Genomic DNA, 18647 nt, shown 5'->3' with positions numbered 1-18647 from the left:
GAAGTCGGGGAGCAGAGTAAGAAAGGAGGGCTTCTGGACGGTGCATTTCCTCTCTTTACCGCCTAACTCATCATCAAGTTTCAGGGAAATCCTTCCTCTGTGGCTCAGCCCTGAAGGCCACCCTCCCAAGACCTGGCCTGGGCCAGCACCACAAGAGCCAGCCCCTTCCAGCACCAACAGCCAACAGCCGGTTAGGGTTCTGTCACCCAGACCCACACAAGGAATGGAAATGGCCCCGCTGCGGAGGAGGGAAGGTCCCGTGTGGAGTGGTCAAAGTCTGACTTCCCCGGACTTGAATCTGGGCAGCGCCTTCGGTCAATATTGATTTAAGTGTCACTAGAAACATGAGACCTTCATGGCAATGTGGGTCTCCTCTGCCACATAGTTCAAAAGCCACGGTCTCCATACGGTAGTTTCTGCATGCTTGCTCTCCAGTTTCTCCATGCCTGCGCACCCTAATCCTTGCCTAAGGCTGAGAATCTCCCAAGGCACAACCAGGTCAGCGCCCCCGCAGAGCCCCGGCAGTGGTGAGCCTCTCAGACACCGTGCACTGACTGCCAGTGGTTCTGGCTCCTAGAACCCCACCGCAGATCCTTCCCCAGTACAGCCATTTCCACCTGCAGGACTCAGAGCCCAGAGATACAGTGCTCTAGACACCTGCTACCGTCCCACAGATGACGGGAGCCCACCGCAGCAACGCCACGGCCGCCTAAACAAGAGCGTCCCCTGCCCTCCCCAGCCTCCTTGGCAAATGGGCAGAGCCTTCCCAGCAGGACTCAGGCTAACCCTGGAAAGTCCACTTGGCTTTAACGTCACAAGGAGCAACATGGACCCTAACGCCCTCCCCCAGGAACAGGCAAACCAGATAAAAATCACCCGCAAAAGGCTTCTTCGGTGCATCGGTCCATCAGCCAATATTATACCTGTTTAAGAACTGTTACGGGCCGAGTAGTTCTGACTTCTGGAATTACATTAATGTTTGGCATACTCAAGAGTCAAATCAAATCAACAAGGATGAGAGAAAAATTAGGCTGCAAAGAGAAACAAGTTGGCCTAACTGTATTTCAGACAAATCACATAATCACACTGAAGGTGGGAAAAGAACTGAACCAGAATAACTTCTGAACATGATTCTTTGCCTGTGTGCTTTCAGTCTAACAACAAAAATAACTACAACTATTCAATTCTAGATAGAAAGGTTTTGGGGTTTCATTGGGGGGGGAGTTTGTTTTACAGGGGTAGGAGTAGATTTAGAACTACCTTCCGTGAACTGTAGGATTGAGCAAAGAAGTAAATGTAGATGAAAGTTAAGTTTCTCACTGTTGGAGAAGGGAGTTACAACTAAATAAAGAGGGATGAGGAGAAGAATGACCCCTGGTTGGTGGGTTGAAAATGAGAAGTATCAGTTCCAATTTGTGGTTTTTAATATAGATAGAAAAATTAAAAACTGGGTATGTGCGTGTGTTTACATTCCTTCTCTCTGTCCACCTGAAGGTTCTAAAGCAAAGACACTCCCATAGCCATCAACATACCGAGGCCCCAGCTCTCAGTCTTTAAATACCATTCCTCACCTTAAGGAACCAAGACCCTTTAGAGAAATGGCTGATTCAGGGCTGGGAAAAAGAAAGTACAAAATGAGCCTGACACATTTTGTGTCAAAAAGCAAGAAAGTGCTAGAAAGAAAGAGATGAGAATGTGACTAAAGGAAATAGGAGCCAACTTGAAGGGGCTCCCACTGGCCAATTCTGGGCTAATCTGAGCATCAAAATAATAATAGCAATAGAATGTTTAAGTAATAAAATAAGAATCTGAGTCCATACAGATGTAAATAAATGAACAGATTAAAATGAGGAGAAGGGAAAGTCCTTTTTTACAGAAGAACACCAACTAACATCTGTGGAAGGAGCGATGGTGTCAGAAGAATCACCATTTTGCAACCATCAGAGTCATAACCAATTCTGTTCAGAATCACCATCCATGGATACTAATGCCACTGAGTTAAAGACCGATGAGGGAACAAGATATTTCAGTAGTCTCAAAGTATCCTCAGCAAACTGTTTATTAACTACAAAGGGAAGGTCAATGACTTTAGAGTGGATTAACTTAACGGACACCACCTTAAATAAGTAACCGAAGTTAGCATCACCAATAATGCGACAAAGGGACATCCCGTACCTTCTAGAGAAGAACACAACTATCACTTCTAGGGTATTCCTGCCCAAAACACAAAAGCTAAATCTAACCGTGAGGGGTCATGTCCCAAACTGAGGGGTGTTCTGCAAAACAACTCGCCGGTGTTTTTCAAAAAATGTCATGAAAGACCGAAAAAGGCTAAGTGACAGTTGCAGATTAAAGAAGAGTAGAGATAGGACAACTAAATGCAAAGTGTCACCCTGGACCAGACCCTGGGACCTGCGGAAAAATGCTATAGGATGTGAGGGGGATAACTGAAAAAACTGGAATGTGGGACCGAGGACCAGATAATAGGATGTAGCAATGTCCCATTTCCTGATCTCAATAAATATACCGTGGTTCGGTAAAAGAAAATTCTTATTCTCGGGAAACACACACTGAAGAATTCATGGATGGGGTACCTGATGTGCAAATTACCTTCAGATGGCTTAGAGGAAAAGTACAGAATATATATTAGAATATATAGACAAATATATACACAAATGGAATAGAAACAGAGAGAGAGAGCATACTAATGACGAAGCCAAAGGGCAAAATGTTAACAAATGGTAAATCTGAGTCAAGAATATATGGGCATTCTTGGGGTGCCTGGCTGGCTCAGTCAGGTAAGCCTCTGACTTTGGTTCAGGTCATGATCTCAGGATCCTAGGATCGAGCCCCACCATGCACAGGGGCTCCGTGCTCTGTGGGGAGTCTGCGTGCACCCCTCCCCCCACTTGTGCACTCACTTTCATTCTCTCTCTCTAATAAATAAAACCTTAAAATATATATATATATATATATATATATAGGCATTCTTCGTACCATTGTAACTTTCTATGATTGTGAAATTTTATCAACATGTTAAAACTTTAAAAATAAAGAAATAGTAAGTTCAACAAAAACTATATGTTATGCAAGGAGCCCAGACACTTATTTTAAAAAATTGCTTGTACATGCCAACATGACACTGATTTTTACTAAATGTGAGCTAGTGGAATGAATGAATGAAATGTGCTTTAGAAAGTGACATTAGGCACCTCTTTTAGAGGGCAGAAAAAGCACTTCTGTGCCTTCTAAATTACCATAAAAGGGGAAGAAAAAGCAAAGGAGGGAGAAGCAGCTCGGCCAAGAGAAAAGCTGTCTTCCAAGGAGCCTGAGAAGCTCCAAGTTCAGAGCCTGCTAGCTAATCCAGGGCATGGACCTGGGTGGGGCATCCGCTGGACGTAAGGTGATCTTGAAGGCTCTTTCATGCGTGTGGAAGTGATATCTGGACACTTACCACACCAGAGAGGCGGGTAGTAAACAGGCCTCTGTGGTTGCTCAGTTCACTCTGAAGTGGTACAGTAGTCGTAACTCTGAATCGTGAAAGTTTGACATGTGCACTTAGTCCCTGGGGCAGCTGTTCCCGAACTTTCCTTTCTCCAGGTCCCTTTACATTCTTAAAAATTATTGAGTGATGTGGAAGTGTTGGGATTTGGAGCCAATGTCAAGAATTCTTGAGACAAAAATAAATAAACAAATAAATAAATAAATATTTTAAAAAATTCTTGAGACGTCTTCAGTGCAAAAAGGTGGTTTTATTAAAGCATGGGGACAGGACCCATGGACAGAAAGAGCTGCACTGGGGTTGTGAGGGGTGGTAATTATATACATTCAAGGTGAGGGGGGGCTAGGGGTAGTGTTAAGTCTCTAAGGAATTTGGAAGTAAGGTTTCCAGGACCTTGAGGGGGTTAGCTACTGTTAGGAAAAGTCATTTATTGGGGCACCTGGGTGGCTCAGTCAGTTAAGCGTCTGCCTTCATCTCAGGTCATGATATCAGGGTCCTGGGATTGAGCCTGGCATCAGGCTCCTCGCTCAGTAGAGAGCCTGCTTCTCTCTGTCCCTCTCCCCACTCTCCTTGCTTGTATGTGCTCTCTTTCACTCACTCTCTCTCTCTCTCTCTCAAATAAATAAAATCTTTTTTAAAAAAAGGAAAAGTCATTTATTACTATCTAGTAAAACGTTAGTCATGAAACCTTTCAGATGCGTATCAGTGGGCCATGTGCTTGGAGGATGACTGTTAACCTATATCTTGAGGAGTAAAGATAAAGTTAGTTTACAAAGGAATTTTTGTAGATTAAAGTAGACTTACAGGATCCTGGAGGTCAGGATCATGTCAAGCCGAGATTGCCTTCTACCCTTAGTGAAGTATTAACATCGAGGCAGTTGAGTTCCTAGAGGAAGTTCACTCTGTCTGTTTCAAGTACTTGTCAGTGGTCTGTACGCAGTAAGGAAATTTATTTTTTTCTTTTTCCTTTGTTTCCTACATCATCGAGGACCCCAAAGAGCTTTTGTTTATGTGTGTTGTATCTACCAATATTTACCATGTCAGAAATTTAAAGGGAGATATTTTAAATTATTAATCATTTAAAAATCACAGTAATAGCCTCATTATCTGTTCAAATAAATGCCCCGTTCTCATGAAGAATAACTACTGCCCAAAACAAGACCACTTAATAAAAAGAGGCCTTGTCAGACATTTTGCGGATCATTCTAATGTCTGGTCTGATAGAAGACAGCGGGACCCGCCTAGCTACTTCTGCATTCAATCTGTTGTGAAGTATTCTCTTTGAAATACATGACAAAAGTTTGGCCTCCCGCAGTTCTACAGTTAGATGGCAAGGGTGATTGACTACCACCGGTCCACATGTGAAAAGAATTATTGTCACCCAAAAGATGAGAATCACAAAACAGGGTGACATGCAACATAAGAAACAGTTATAGTCAGGGCGCCTGGGTGGTTCAGTCAGTTAAGCATCCGCCTTTGACTCAGGACATGTTCTCAGCATCCTGGGATCAAGCCCTGAGTCCTTGGAGCTCCCTGCTCAGCGGGGAGTCTGCTTCTCCCTCTCCTTCTGCACCCCCTCATGCACTCTCTCCTCTCTCTAATAAATAAATAAAATCTTAAATAAAAAAAAGGAAAGAAAGAAAGAAAGAAGAAAGAAAGGAAGAAAGAAAGAAAGAAAGAAAGAAAGAAAGAAAGAAAGAAAGAAAGAGAGAGAGGGAGGGAGGGAGGGAGGGAGGGAAAAAGAAAGAAAGGGCTATAGCCACACAGGAGCCAGAAGAAAGACAGACACTGTGAAAGAAATGAAGACCCTGTTGCTCAGAGCAGCAAAGCTTTAATAACTTAATACGACGTTTTCTTCTCCAATAACATCACTTGGTGATTCAGTTAAACACACACACCTCACCATTATAAATGCTATTTCTAGGTTTTAAATTTTTATAATGAAATTTTTATAATGTGGAAATGTTCATTATAATCACAGAAAAAGATATAAATTTTATAAACCTCAACAATGTAAAAATAATAATCCAACCAATAAAAACTGAGAAACAAAATGAGGGAAATGGATGGGAGAGTAAATGTGCCAATGTCTTCTTTTTTTCAGCTCAGGAAGCGATAAGTAAATAATTAATACATGGATAACTTGGTCAAGAAATTAAGGTACAAAGAAATGACTTAAAGGAAATGAAAACCAGAAATCAGAAGCAGTGAGTATCTCTGGGAAGTGTGGGTGAAGGTTTTTAATTTTATACCATTCTTGGTCGTTTGAATTGTTTTTTACTGCATGCATGGAGTACTTCAGTGATAAAAATATTAGCTTTTTTTTAATGTAAATAAACAATTAACACATTATTAGAAATATTGTTAAAATAGAATGGGGTTTCATGCTGACCTAGAGTCAGTCCTCCTGTTTTTAACTCAACTTCATTTTTTCCAACGTCCGGAGAAGCCTGTGGTTTCAATCAATTTGCAAGTGTTGGATGGATGGGATACTTAAATAGAGTGAAGGCTTTTGTAAAATTAATGTCTCTTCTTACAATCTGTTTATCTTTTTTTTTTTTTAAGATATTTTCATTTTTTTGACAGAGAGAGACACAGTGAGAGAGGGAACACAAGCAGGGGGAGTGGGAGAGGGAGAAAGAAGCAGGCTGAGCGGGAGCAGGATCTGGGGCTCGATCCCATGACCCAGGGATCATGACCTGAGCCAAAGGCAGACACTTAACCAACTGAACCACCCAGGCGCCCCTCAATCTGCGTCTCTTTTAAGAGAAATTTGGTTTCTCTTTGTTTTGCTCTTGAAAGATCACTGCCTAAAATAAACAGAGAAAGTAACCAAGTCATGGCTTCCTGCTTCAAGTTAGAGCCCCGAAGCACTGGGATTCACGTTAGATCACATTTCTCATCTGCTTCAGACGAGACTAGTGAGGGCTGCTAGGCCACCAGCACCTTCCAGTTCTTCGGAAAGCACCCAAGTCCTCTAACTGTTTCCAGGGACTGTTTAGGAAGAGAACACGGGAGATTTTTTTTTTTTTTATACACCACTATCTTTTTCCTCTGTCTTTATGCCTGTGAAGAAGAAAACATTCACACACCAAAATAAAAAGGAAATAAAAAGAAAAACCAAAAGGAAAGGTAAATAGGATGCTTTCTCCTGAGAGATGGAAACATTATCTTCTTGGAAGGGCCGCAATAGGCGTTACCTATTGAAGACTTTTGCCAAACTATTCTAAAGCACACCACCATCACTACACTCACCATAGCCCTTTGATTAGGTATTCAAATTCAGAAAGAATAAAATATATATTTTAAGAATCAGATTCACTTATACTTGATAATGACTGAAGAGCAAAAAGAGATAATGAATTATATTAAGGGATATATATTTCTTTAAATCATACTACAATTATTTAATATCGTTCTGTGACTATAGAAGTGTCTAGTGTTTAAACTGTGATCCTGATGAGATACATTTTGGCCAGAGAAAGGATAAAATGAATGGAAAAATATCCACCCCATAGGAAGTCTAAGGGTTCTATCAGGCCAGACCAGGGTGTAAGCACCACCTAGTGGCACCTTCCTCAAATTACAAGAATAGTGCTTGAGCCTCGGTAGGATTTTCCTTGGAAGCCCTGATCTACTAAAAGAGGGCAAGGACTGGGTTTTTTTCTGTATCCGGCCACGGATTAAAGGGACCCTAAGGAAGTAAGAAGTTTTAAAGTCTAGTCAATCCATTCATGGCTAGGCAGAATGTATTAATCGTGTTTTTTTCTTTCCTGTATCTTATGATATTATAACATCCTAAAAACCTTGCATGCTGAAGAAAGATTGACCATTCCCCACCTCCAGCGCTAACAAGTTCTTAGAGATAGCAGAGGGCTGGCCAGGAGAACGCCTTTCATATCCAAACCAACTAATTCTGAGTCTGTCCCCCAAATCACCCTTTTTTATCTAACCCTCACACACCAAGCTAATGCTTCCCTTGTCTAAACTGTCCCAGAGCCAGGCACTAGGCAACTAGAGAACACCCCTATAGCCAGAAGCCCACCAGAACTACTCCAACGAGCCGATCCTAAACTCCCTTGCCCCGTTTTCCCCCACGGAAAACCTAATGAAGGCTGTGGCTCAGGCTGTCCCCTCGCTCCTACTCCTGCCTTCTGACCAGAACCTGAGGCTTCCCCTGTGGTCATGTATAGCATGGGATCCCCACCCCTCTTTTTTTTTTTTTTTTTTAGAGATTTTATTTATTCATTTGACAGACAGAGATCACAAGTAGGCAGAGAGGCAGGCAGAGAGAGAGGAAGGGAACTGAGCAGAAAGCCTGATGCAGGGCTCGATCCCAGGACCCTGAGATCATGACCCGGGCCGAAGGCAGAGGCTTTAACCCACTGAGCCACCCAGGCACACACACCCCCTTCATTTGGGAAATGAAAGTAGTAAATTCCTTAAGGGTCACTTGTCTCTTCATGTCATCAATCTCCTCATAAGTGAAGAAACTCGGTACAAATGAGACAGGATCCCACTTCAGTCACTTCAGTGAAGAATCACTTCCATTCCAGTTTCTAGGGCACCTTTATTCATAAAATGTCTCCATTCCCCTTTTTATAAATAGGCAGGATTTTTGGCTCAACTGTCATTTGGGCAGTTGCAAACAGGGCTAGAAAATGGAAAGGGGGAACAACAAAGGAGAGAGCAGGAAGGGTGATGGTATCCACAGACTCAATCCTCAGACTCAACCCTGAAAACCAGTGTGTCCCTCTTCCCTCCCAGATTCCAAGACTGTAAGCCTCTTCTCTTCTGCCATCTCCACAAGGTGCTTCTGTCCAGGTACCATTGGTGGCTTGGCAGGGAAGCTCCCAACCAGCTGAAGCTTCACGACCTGTCACTTGCATGGAGACCGTTCCAAAGGTTAGACCTAATTCTGTATTTGTATCTTTCAACTAAAGACAATCTCTAAAATCAGACAAGTTTAACACTCTATGAAAACTGGGAGGGTGAGAGGGGTCATGGTCCAGGGATCCCTGATGTGAGTCCTTCTCTTCCATCTAAACATTCTGAGCCTCAGTTTCCTTATCTGTAAAAGGAGGAGCCAACAGGGTGGTTTTGTCTTTTTTCTTTTCTTTCTTTTTTTTTTTTTTTTTTTTTGAGTAAAGCAATAGAAGGTGGTGGTTGTTGGTTTTTTTTTAAGATTTTATTTATTTGACAGACAGAGATCACAAATAGGCAGAGAGGCAGGTGGAGAGAGAGGGGGAAGCAGGTTCCCTGCCAGGCAGAGAGCCCGATGTGGGGCTCGATCCCAGGACCCTGAGATCCCAGGACCCTGAGCTGAAGGCAGAGGCTTTAACCCACTGAGCCACCCGGGCACCCCACAGTAGAAGTTTATTAAGTGAAGATGCAGAAAAAGCTCTCAAGAGTGAAAGGGGTTGCCAACGAGGGCCTCTAGGGTTGGTCTTTTATAGAAAGCTAACCAGGAAACTTAAATCCTTTCAACATCTCTGTTGATAACACCTAGGGGCTGGTTATTCTTTGTTAGTCACAGATGATTATCATAAAATCACCCATCCCACACACCTATGGCAGGGTGAACCTGGAGTAGGGTGGTCTTTTTAAATTTTTTTTAAGGTCTTATTTTTTATCTATTTGAGAGAAAGCACACACAAGTTGGAGGGGACGAGGGCAGTGGCGGGTAGAGGAACAAGGAGACTCCCTGCTGAGCAGGGAGCCCAATGATGTGGGGCTCCATCCCAGGACCCCAGAATCATGACCTGACCCAAACACAGATACTTAACCGACTGAGGGATCCAGGCACCCCAGGGTGGTTTTGTCTGAAGTTCCCTTTTCCCTTCTCCTCAGCTCTATTTATTTCTCTACATACTAATAAAGCAATACCCTATAACCTCCCATGTGGCCACCAAGGCTCATTTTGCATATTAGCTTTTTTTTTTTTTTCATATTGGCTTTTAAAAGATTCCAAACTAGACCTGACAAATGCATGGCCGTCAGTTCTTAACTGTACATGGGGTGATGCAGGTGCCGAAGGCAAGGGCAAAGCTTTTGCAATGAAACCTGACACCAGTGCTCAAAATGCTATTATAACCTAGAGACAAGATGCATTAAGCTCAATCCAGAGCTGTGTCACCAGTCAGCACCTGTGGTTCTGGCCCGTCTCGACCCCTCAGTGCATGTGTCCTCAGACAGGTCATTGGACACCTCTGGCCTTGTCTCTTCTGTCTCTTCTTGTCTCTTCTGGCCTTGTCTCTCTTGCACCTCTGAGCAAGGGGGCTGGGCCAAAGGTTTCTCAGAGCCCCCCCTGCCTCTCTTGCTGGTGCTATCTCCCTGCTCCCCGGTGTCCCGCACTTGACTAGACTCTCTTTACTCTGACCATCCTCAGCTAACCTCGGGAAGCCACTGAACTGAGGAAGAGAGCAAAGAATGAGAGGGCAGAGAAGGGAGAGGGTGGGCAAGGAAGTCCAGCAATGCTGGGGGCCTGTTCAGGTCAGCCACGCTTGCCCTCTGAAAACACTTCTCCCCATACTCAGGCCAGCAGCCGTGGCCCTACCTGCTCTACCAGCGCACTGACTTCCATGGCTCTTTTCCAGCGTGACTAGTCAGGCTGGCCAAAGGTGAGCACCCAAATTTCCTAGAAAGGGGTCCTCATGGACTACTCCTACAGGAGCCAAGTTTCTGGAGGAAGGCTGGATGGGGAAGAAAGAGTACAAGTCACTCATACTTGCTAATCTGCAGCTTCAGGGGACTTGGGGACAACCCACTGCATAACCCAGCTTCCCTTTAGGTTTCTCTGGAGACCATCCAACCCGAGGAGAAGGAAGACAACCTCAGGTTCGTTGGAGGCATTCTTTATTCCATAGTAATTGTGAGATTTCAGGTTTTGGGGGGCATTTTTTTAGTAGATTTTTTTTTTTAAGATTTTTTTTTCTTTTTTTAATGTTATTTTTTATAAACATATATTTATTTTTTCCCCAGGGGTACAGGTCTGTGAATCTCCAGGTTTACACACTTCACAGCACTCACCATAGCACATACCCTACCCAATGTCCATAACCCCACCCCCTCTCTCCCAACCCCCCTCCCCCCAGCAACCCTCAGTTTGTTTTGTAAGATTAAGAGTCACTTATGGTTTGTCTCCCTCCCAATCCCAACTTGTTTCATTTACTCTTCTCCTACCCCATTAACCCCCCATGTTGCATCTCCTCTCCCTCATATCAGGGAGATCATATGATAGTTGTCTTTCTCTGATTGACTTATTTCGCTAAGCATGATACCCACTAGTTCCATCCACGTTGTCGCAAATGGCAAGATTTCATTTCTTTTGATGGCTGCATAGTATTCCATTGTATATATATACCACATCTTCTTTATCCATTCGTCTGTTGATGGACATCTAGGTTCTTTCCATAGTTTGGCTATTGTAGACATTGCTGCTATAAACATTCGGGTGCACGTGCCCCTTCGGATCACTATGTTTGTATCTTTAGGGTAAATACCCAGCAGTGCAATTGCTGGGTCATAGGGTAGTTCTATTTTCAACATTTTGAGGAACCTCCATGCTGTTTTCCAGAGTGGTTGCACCAGCTTGCATTCCCACCAACAGTGTAGGAGGGTTCCCCTTTCTCCACATCCTCGCCAGCATCTGTCATTTCTGGACTTGTTAATTTTAGCCATTCTGACTGGTGTGAGGTGGTATCTCATTGTGGTTTTGATTTGTATTTCCCTGATGCCGAGTGATATGGAGCACTTTTTCATGTGTCTGTTGGCCATCTGGATGTCTTCTTTGCAGAAATGTCTGTTCACGTCTTCTGCCCATTACTTGATTGGATTATTTGTTCTTTGGGTGTTGAGTTTGCTAAGTTCTTTATAGATTCTGGACACTAGCCCTTTATCTGATATGTCGTTTGCAAATATCTTCTCCCATTCTGTCAGTTGTCTTTTGGTTTTGTTAACTGTTTCCTTTGCTGTGCAAAAGCTTTTGATCTTGATAAAATCCCAATAGTTCATTTTTGCCCTTGCTTCCCTTGCCTTTGGCGATGTTCCTAGGAAGATGTTGCTGCGGCTGAGGTCAAAGAGGTTGCTGCCTGTGTTCTCCTCAAGGATTTTGATGGATTCCTTTCTCACATTGAGGTCCTTCATCCATTTTTAGTCTATTTCCGTGTGTGGTGTAAGGAAATGATCTAATTTCATTTTTCTGCATGTGGCTATCCAATTTTCCCAACACCATTTATTGAAGAGGCTGTCTTTTTTCCATTGGACATTCTTTCCTGCTTTGTCGAAGATTAGTTGACCATAGAGTTGAGGGTCTATTTCTGGGCTCTCTATTCTGTTCCATTGATCTATGTGTCTGTTTTTGTGCCAGTACCATGCTGTCTTGATGATGACAGCTTTGTAATAGAGCTTGAAGTCCGGAATTGTGATGCCACCAACTTTGGCTTTCTTTTTCAATATTCCTTTGGCTTTTTTTTAAGATTTTATTTATTTACTTGACACAGAGAGAGAGACAGCACAAGTAGGAGAAGAAGCAGGCAGAGGCAGAGGGAGAAACAGGCTTCCCGCCGAGCAGGCAGCCCAGTGCAGGGCTTGATCCTAAGACTGTGGGATCATGACCTGAGCCCAAGGCAGATGCTTCACCAACTGAGCCCCCCAGGCGCCCCGAGATTTGTTTTAAGATCCCCAGCAATAGCTATTATTAGAGATCTTGACAATCATATGCACTCGGTAAATACCTGGTAAGCTGAGCCGAATTTCCTCACTCTTCCCAATGCTAAAAGCACTTGATCTTGCTGGACATCAGACTTCACTCAGCACATGGACTTGCCATCTCTCCCTGCAGGCTATTTGCTTTCTCCTGCCAGCTTAATCTTCTCAACTCACCATATCCACCACCACAGTCCTCTCCGGCCAGGGACTGGCGGCAACAAGTGCAGGATGTAGGCTGTTAGCCTTCCGTTGCCCTCCCCCGGGCTCCAGCTGCTCCTTAGGTCCCTGGGCCCATGCTTCACAAGCAGTGCCGGGCTGCAGCGTGAGGTCTGCGTCATCCAGCCACGCAAACGCAGTATTTACAGCTCGCCATGTAACGGGCTCTGGGCCAGGTCCTTCCACATATGGCACAAAAGCCTGAAAATCAGATACTGCCTCCCCATCTCACAGTTGTGGAGGCAGACGGGGAGCCCTGAATAACTTGCCTGAGGACCCAGCACGTCCAGCATCACAGTCAGACTTTGGAACTCTGCCTCCAAGGTTCAAGTCCACCGCCAAACCACACCTCACGTTAGTGAAGTGCCCGAGGACAGAGAGTCCCAAAATAAGACTGGTTCCTGCCAGAGGCTTAGCTGGTTCTCAAACACACACACGCATACACACACACGTGCGCGTGCACACACACACATGCTCACACCACACACAGGCACACACATTCTCAAGCCACTCTGGACCCATCTAGGTCTAGAAAGTGTCCCATCCTCCTCAGCAGACACCAACCCAGCGAGTTGTCCTGGACAAGGTCCCACATTCTGGCTTCAGCCACCGGAATAATCCTGCATTTGGGACTTAGGTCTCTGCTGTGCTGAGTCCCGCCTGGGTTCCCCCCTGAACCTTCTGATTACTTATATCACGACACTATGGAACAAATACATACTGCTCACCCTCGTTTCAGTATTAGCCAACATTTACTGGCTTCTTACTATGAACCAAGCACTACACTGAATATTTACAGGAATTATCTCTTTCTTTAAGATTTTATTTTTATTTATTTACCCAAGAGAGAGAGCATGAATTATTGCTTTTAATCTTTGTAACGCCCTGGGGTAGGTTTTATTACTGTGTCCATCTTATAGGTGAGGAAACAGAGGCTTACCTAAGTTAAATAACTTGTCCAAGGTCACAAAGTGTTAGATCAGCACCCTTGACACCACACAATTAACCTGACCTACAGCCTCTTCTCAGCTGGCCCAGTTAGTACTGATCAACACACACACACACACACACAGAGCTACTCCCTCTGGTCTCAAGACAATTAAAGTGGAACCAAGAACCCATCCATTCACCTCTCCACCTTACTCACAAGCATCCCCACTCTGGCTGAATTTCTTGAGAGCTACTTTCCAGTCCCAGTGACCAAGAGAAGAGCAGATCTGAACCAAAGGATTTGGCATGGGGCTGCCTTCTTATTCCTGTGTTCTCCAAGCTCCAAAACTCCTAACAGAATTCCTGACTCCCGAGGCTAGAGTAAAGGTAGAAGAAGGTTCACTGGAATCTTCTGGAGGACCAGCCACTCCCAGAGGTCATTTGCACACATGTCAGCTACCCACCCTGCCATCTGCCCCCCACACAGGCCTCCAACGTACCATCTGGGGGGCTCTGCTCTACCACCGGGGTGGGAGGCCAAGCGTAGACAGGATTAAAGCTGGGGCCTTGGCAACAAGCACACCTGGGTTACAAATGGCTCTGTTCTTTCAGCTGTCCGACCCAAATCATCCTATTCCCTCCAGTATGTGGCTCTGAGGGTTAAGTGAGCAGCATTAAATGCTCATTCTGTAGTAAGTGCCCGGGGCTCAGCCTGGGCCGTGTTTCCAATGTTCACCACATGTATGCTCTACTTCCACCATACCTCAGCACCTAATGCAAAGGGCAGCCCAGGGAGCTCGGTTAAGTAGAACCAGTACTAACTGAGCACATCCCATACGCTGAGCACCAACGGCAGGCACTGAGGATACGACAACAGATAAGGAGTTCACAGCCTTCTGGGAGATCGGAAAGAAGCAATTTGTTTCCGTGCCCTACAGTCAGTGCAGGGGGGAGAGCCTGCAGCTCGAGCAGAGGGACCTGAGTCACGGGAGGCCGTGGGGGTCAAGATAAGGAGTTTGAGCTGAATTCTGAAGGCAGTGAGATGCCATGGAAAGGCTTTAAGCAAAGGAGTTAAATGCACAGATTTGCGCCTTAGTAGAGGATCATTTAAGTAGCGATGTGGAGAAAGAAGTTAGAAGCCAATCCAAAAATGGTGCCATGGACAGGACAAGGACAGTGTAGGGAGACAGAGGAAAGGGGTGGGTTTCAAAATGTGCAGATGGTGAAGACCAAGGGCCTTGACCCTGAAGGCTGTCCAGTCCCTCAGTGTTTGGAGAGACAGGTGATACAGAGGCCTTGCAGCCACCACAGTTTTAAAAGCAAGCCTCTCTTAGGGCAATTGAACTCACCTTTGGCTACCCGCTATTTGTGGATTTGGTTAGTCAACTAACAGTCGTCATCCACTTACATACCAGGCACTGCCTTCGGCACTAGGAAGGTTCCAGTGACCAGTCAGTTGAGTGAGAAGTCTCAGCAAGGACTGGAGAAAGACACAAGCACAGCGCCTGGAGAATGGAGACCTCTGGCTGGAGTGTGGGGCACAAACAAGATGCAGGCTCGAAACTCCAGCAGGATCAGCCTGGGCAGGGCCTCTGCTAAGGAGCCAAACTCCAGCTGGTGGACACAGGGAGCCACTGAAGGTTCTTAACAGGGGAGAGAGGGTTGCAGCAGATCCCTCTCACAAAGGGAACCAAGAATGTTTAACTTGGCTCTTTTTTTGGACTCCCTGAGGACAAGAGCCTCATGTTTCCCATCTGGGTATCTTCTTCGTGCCTATCACAGCAGCCATTATTTTGGAAGGGGTCCACAAATAACATGTTAAGTGTGTAAACATTCATGTACAGCCTTACATGTCCAAAGAAAACACACGGGAAGTATGGGGAGAAGCTAGTCAAGTTCAAGAAAATGGAAGACCCCTTATTAACCAAGGTCTCTCTACAAGTCCTCAGCCACACTAAGAACGAATAGCTTTGGGCAGGTGTTCTGAAACAGCTTTGAGGAACTACACCAAGTCTCCAGTCCCTCACTTCTCAGCAGCATGGAAACTTCCAGGGCTGGGTGTGAGGAGTGGAGTACAATGGTACAGGGGCTACAGCCCGGGGCCTGCCCAGGAGAAGAGGGGCAGTACCTTGTACTGGGTACTCGCCCCCCGCCAGCCACCATGCTGCATTTTCCCCATGTACCTGTAAACCTGAAGAGGGGGTAACTGGCCAGTTTGAATGCCCCCATCAATTTAGAACCCCATCTGCCTCACCAGCCTCTGCCCTTTGGCTCAGGACTCTTAGGTTCTGGAGCCTGCTCTCTGGGAACTGTGTGAGGCCTTGAGTTGATGCTCTCCCCTCTTGGCAGGCTCATTCCTCCATTTATGCCAGAAACCCTTCTGCTCTTCTCTACAAAGTATGAGTGAAATCCAAGGGACACCGGAAACCTCAAGGTTGGGTGATCCTTCAACAGCAAAGACCGGTGCAGGTAGTTTCCTAATAAACACTGAAGCCCGGCTTTTTACTTTTTAAGGGATTCACTGTATTTCTGCAGAAACCCACTTCAATTCCATTGCTATTGAGTATTTACTATAACTAATGGTCAATGGGGAAGGAGAAAAGAAAAAAAAATAACTTGCAGCCATCAGAAAATTGAGAAATCCATTTTGATGTGGAAAACCGAGGCAGAAGAAAAACTGTCAAATTTCTTTACCACCTACATCCCATTGACAAGTCCTTGAAACTGGCAGAGTGACATTCCTCTAGGGACTCAACTGCCTTAATGTTAATATTTTGCTAAGAGCAAAAGGCAATCCTAGCCCAAACCCCCATCCCCAGGATCCTGTAAGTCTAACTTTAACATATAAAAATTCTTGCAGAAATTTCCTTTATTTCTAACCCCCCTAAGATACATGTTGGCAATCAAACCCCATCCCCCAAGCATATGGCTCACCAGTGGATATATATCTAAAGAGTTTCATGATGAAGGTTTTATTAGATGGTGATAAATTACCTTTTCCCACAATAGCTAGCCCCCTTAAGGTTCTGGAAACCTTGCTTCCAAACTCGTTAGAGACTTACACTATTCCTAACCTTCTCCCAACTTGGAAGTATATAATGGGCCACTCCTCATGACTCTGGTGCAGCTCTTTCTGTTCGTGAGTCCTGTCCCTGTGCTTTAATATGTCTCAAGAATTCTTTCTTGGCCGTTGGCTTCAAACCCTAACATCTCTCCTACATCACATTTGGCTTCGGCATATATGAGTTATTTGAAAATAAAGTTACCTTCTTACACTGGTTTGAGTCAATAGTAAAAGGCGTTTATATTATATGAGTCCTCAGTCCATTCATGGAAACCTCCATGGGGCAGGAAGGGAAGCTCAGAACTCAAAATCCACTACAAAGAATACCAAAGATTTTCTGTACACAGATGGTTAACAGTTGGCCATAATATTTTCTTGATTAAGTCAGAATACCAAAATAAACTTCTGAGATAATTACTTTTAAAATAGGGTACTGTAATGTTTCTGTTCAGCTTCCTGTCTGGTGACCCCTCATTCCCTCTCAGTCCCCCACACCACGCAAGCCTACCTGCTGGGCTGCCTCATGGAAGAGCTCCTGCACTTGAGACATCTGGGCCATTCTCCTGGAAATGGGGTCCTGGCAGTCTGGGTGGGCAGACCCCTCTGGAAGGCAAACACCATCCATGGTCAGGCTGGCTCCTCTTCCCTCCATCCTTACGCTCTATCCTTCCTGTATACACCAGACACAGCCCTGACTGAGGAAGGGACCTTTTTTACCCCATCTGGAGATAGCTCCTTCCTCTCTGGTACTCAAATATATCCCGCACATCCTTCAGAAGCTCCCTGTGCTCAAACCTTGCTGTCCTAGAGCCCCAGCTATGGCAGTTGGAGCCAGCCACCAGGCTGCCCAGTCCTTGAGGATGCAGATGGACACTCCTCTCCCACCTTCGTGAACCCCTCTGTCCGCAGCAAGGGCATCACTGGCTCGCTAGAACTGGTTGCAGGTGGTGAGTGAATGTAGATTGGACGATGAGCAGAGGGGGAGAAGGGAGTTTAGGAGGTTCTTTTTGGGGTCCCCTCTGAAGCAGGGCCAGAAAGGGTAGGGGAGTGGAGGGCAGGTAACGAAAAAGGCTTGGTTCTCCTCAGTGGAGCAGTCTTCCCTTGGCATCAAAGCCAGCTTTCCTTGAGGGGAGGGACCTTGTGCACCCGCCCGAGTGCCCCCTTTCACCAGCACAGGGATGGGACAGAGACAGGGCTCTTGACATATTGGAAGGAGGAGGAAAGGGAGAATGAGGGGAGGGGTATGGGGGCAGAGTTTGTCATGTGAGAAGAACATGACCAATGACAGCAGCCAGCGAAGGCGAGGAAGGGAAAGCGCCCCAAAAGTATTCTAAGGAAAAGGGCTGGGGGCTGGGAGCAGGGAGACCGCAAGGATTTGGCGGGCTGCGGAGACGAGCAGAGTGCGAGGGGCGCCCGGAAAGGTTCCGGCGCCTCTCGGCCCCCTGCCCACGCGCAGACAGCGGGTCCTGACGGAGCCGCGCTGTGCACGCCACGACCCCCGCAGCTCCGGCTTCTCCAGAACCCCCTCACGTCTCGGTCAGGTCCTGCGCGTCGGCGAGCCCCGGATGGAGCAGCCCACACCCGGCTCTCGGGACCCTGGGGAGAACCCAGCAGCCCTCTTCCGGGCGGGGCGGGACACGCGCGCGTGTCCGGGCCCCTGACGACAGACGCGCAGGTGCACACGCGCCCGGGAGAGGCGGGGATTACCTGAGCAGGTGGCGACGCCTGGCCCCCGTGCTACAGAACAGTGCTCCTCCAGAGAGAGAAACCCTCCGCAGGACCACCTAGCGCACTCCCCACCCGGCAGCCCCATCCACCCTCACCTGCTCCCGGGCCCGTGAGCTCCTAGCGCTGGGCCCGCCCGGTGCCCGCCCCGTGCCCGCCCCGCCGCCACGTGGCTGACCAGGTGTGCGCTGCGCGGGTCCCAGCTGTTGGGCGGGAGAGGCGGGTCCCGCCGGGGCACGGTCGCCGCAGCCACGCCCGCACGCACCGGCCTCGGGGCCAGGTGGAGAGGGAGGGATTGCAGAGATTTCCCTCCGCTAGTGTCGAGCCCACACCCCTAGCGCCGCCCAGGAGGGCTCCGAGCTCCCCGAGGGCCTGGAACAAGGGGACCGGAATCTGGATCCCCGGCCGGGTTACAGGAGTGGGGGCGGGGGGAGTGGGGGCTCCACTAGCCTCCAAACTACACTCGACCCGCCGCTGCCTCTGCAGCCCTCGGCCCATTCA

General features: G+C 46.6%; 1 protein-coding gene across 2 annotated transcripts in view; it reads right to left on the bottom strand.

Annotated features, from left to right (window-relative positions):
- SLC12A8 (solute carrier family 12 member 8) overlaps positions 1-18251 on the bottom strand; it is a 138596-nt gene extending 120345 nt beyond the window's left edge. The window contains exons 1-2 of one of the 2 annotated variants that reach the window (XM_032869446.1): positions 18129-18251; positions 16930-17024 (exon numbers count right to left, since the gene is read on the bottom strand). In XM_032869446.1, the coding sequence (XP_032725337.1) occupies positions 16930-17024; positions 18129-18234 (201 nt within the window). In that variant the 5' untranslated portion in view covers positions 18235-18251. The remainder of the gene's footprint in view (positions 1-16929; positions 17025-18128) is intronic. The other variant, XM_032869447.1, reaches the window with a different exon arrangement.
- Positions 18252-18647: the final 396 nt, after the last annotated feature.

This window comes from Lontra canadensis, unplaced genomic scaffold (assembly GCF_010015895.1).
Source record: "Lontra canadensis isolate GAN:19392208 unplaced genomic scaffold, GSC_riverotter_1.0 scaffold38, whole genome shotgun sequence".
NCBI lineage: Eukaryota > Metazoa > Chordata > Mammalia > Carnivora > Mustelidae > Lontra > Lontra canadensis.
This window is presented reverse-complemented; position numbering and strand designations above follow the sequence as displayed.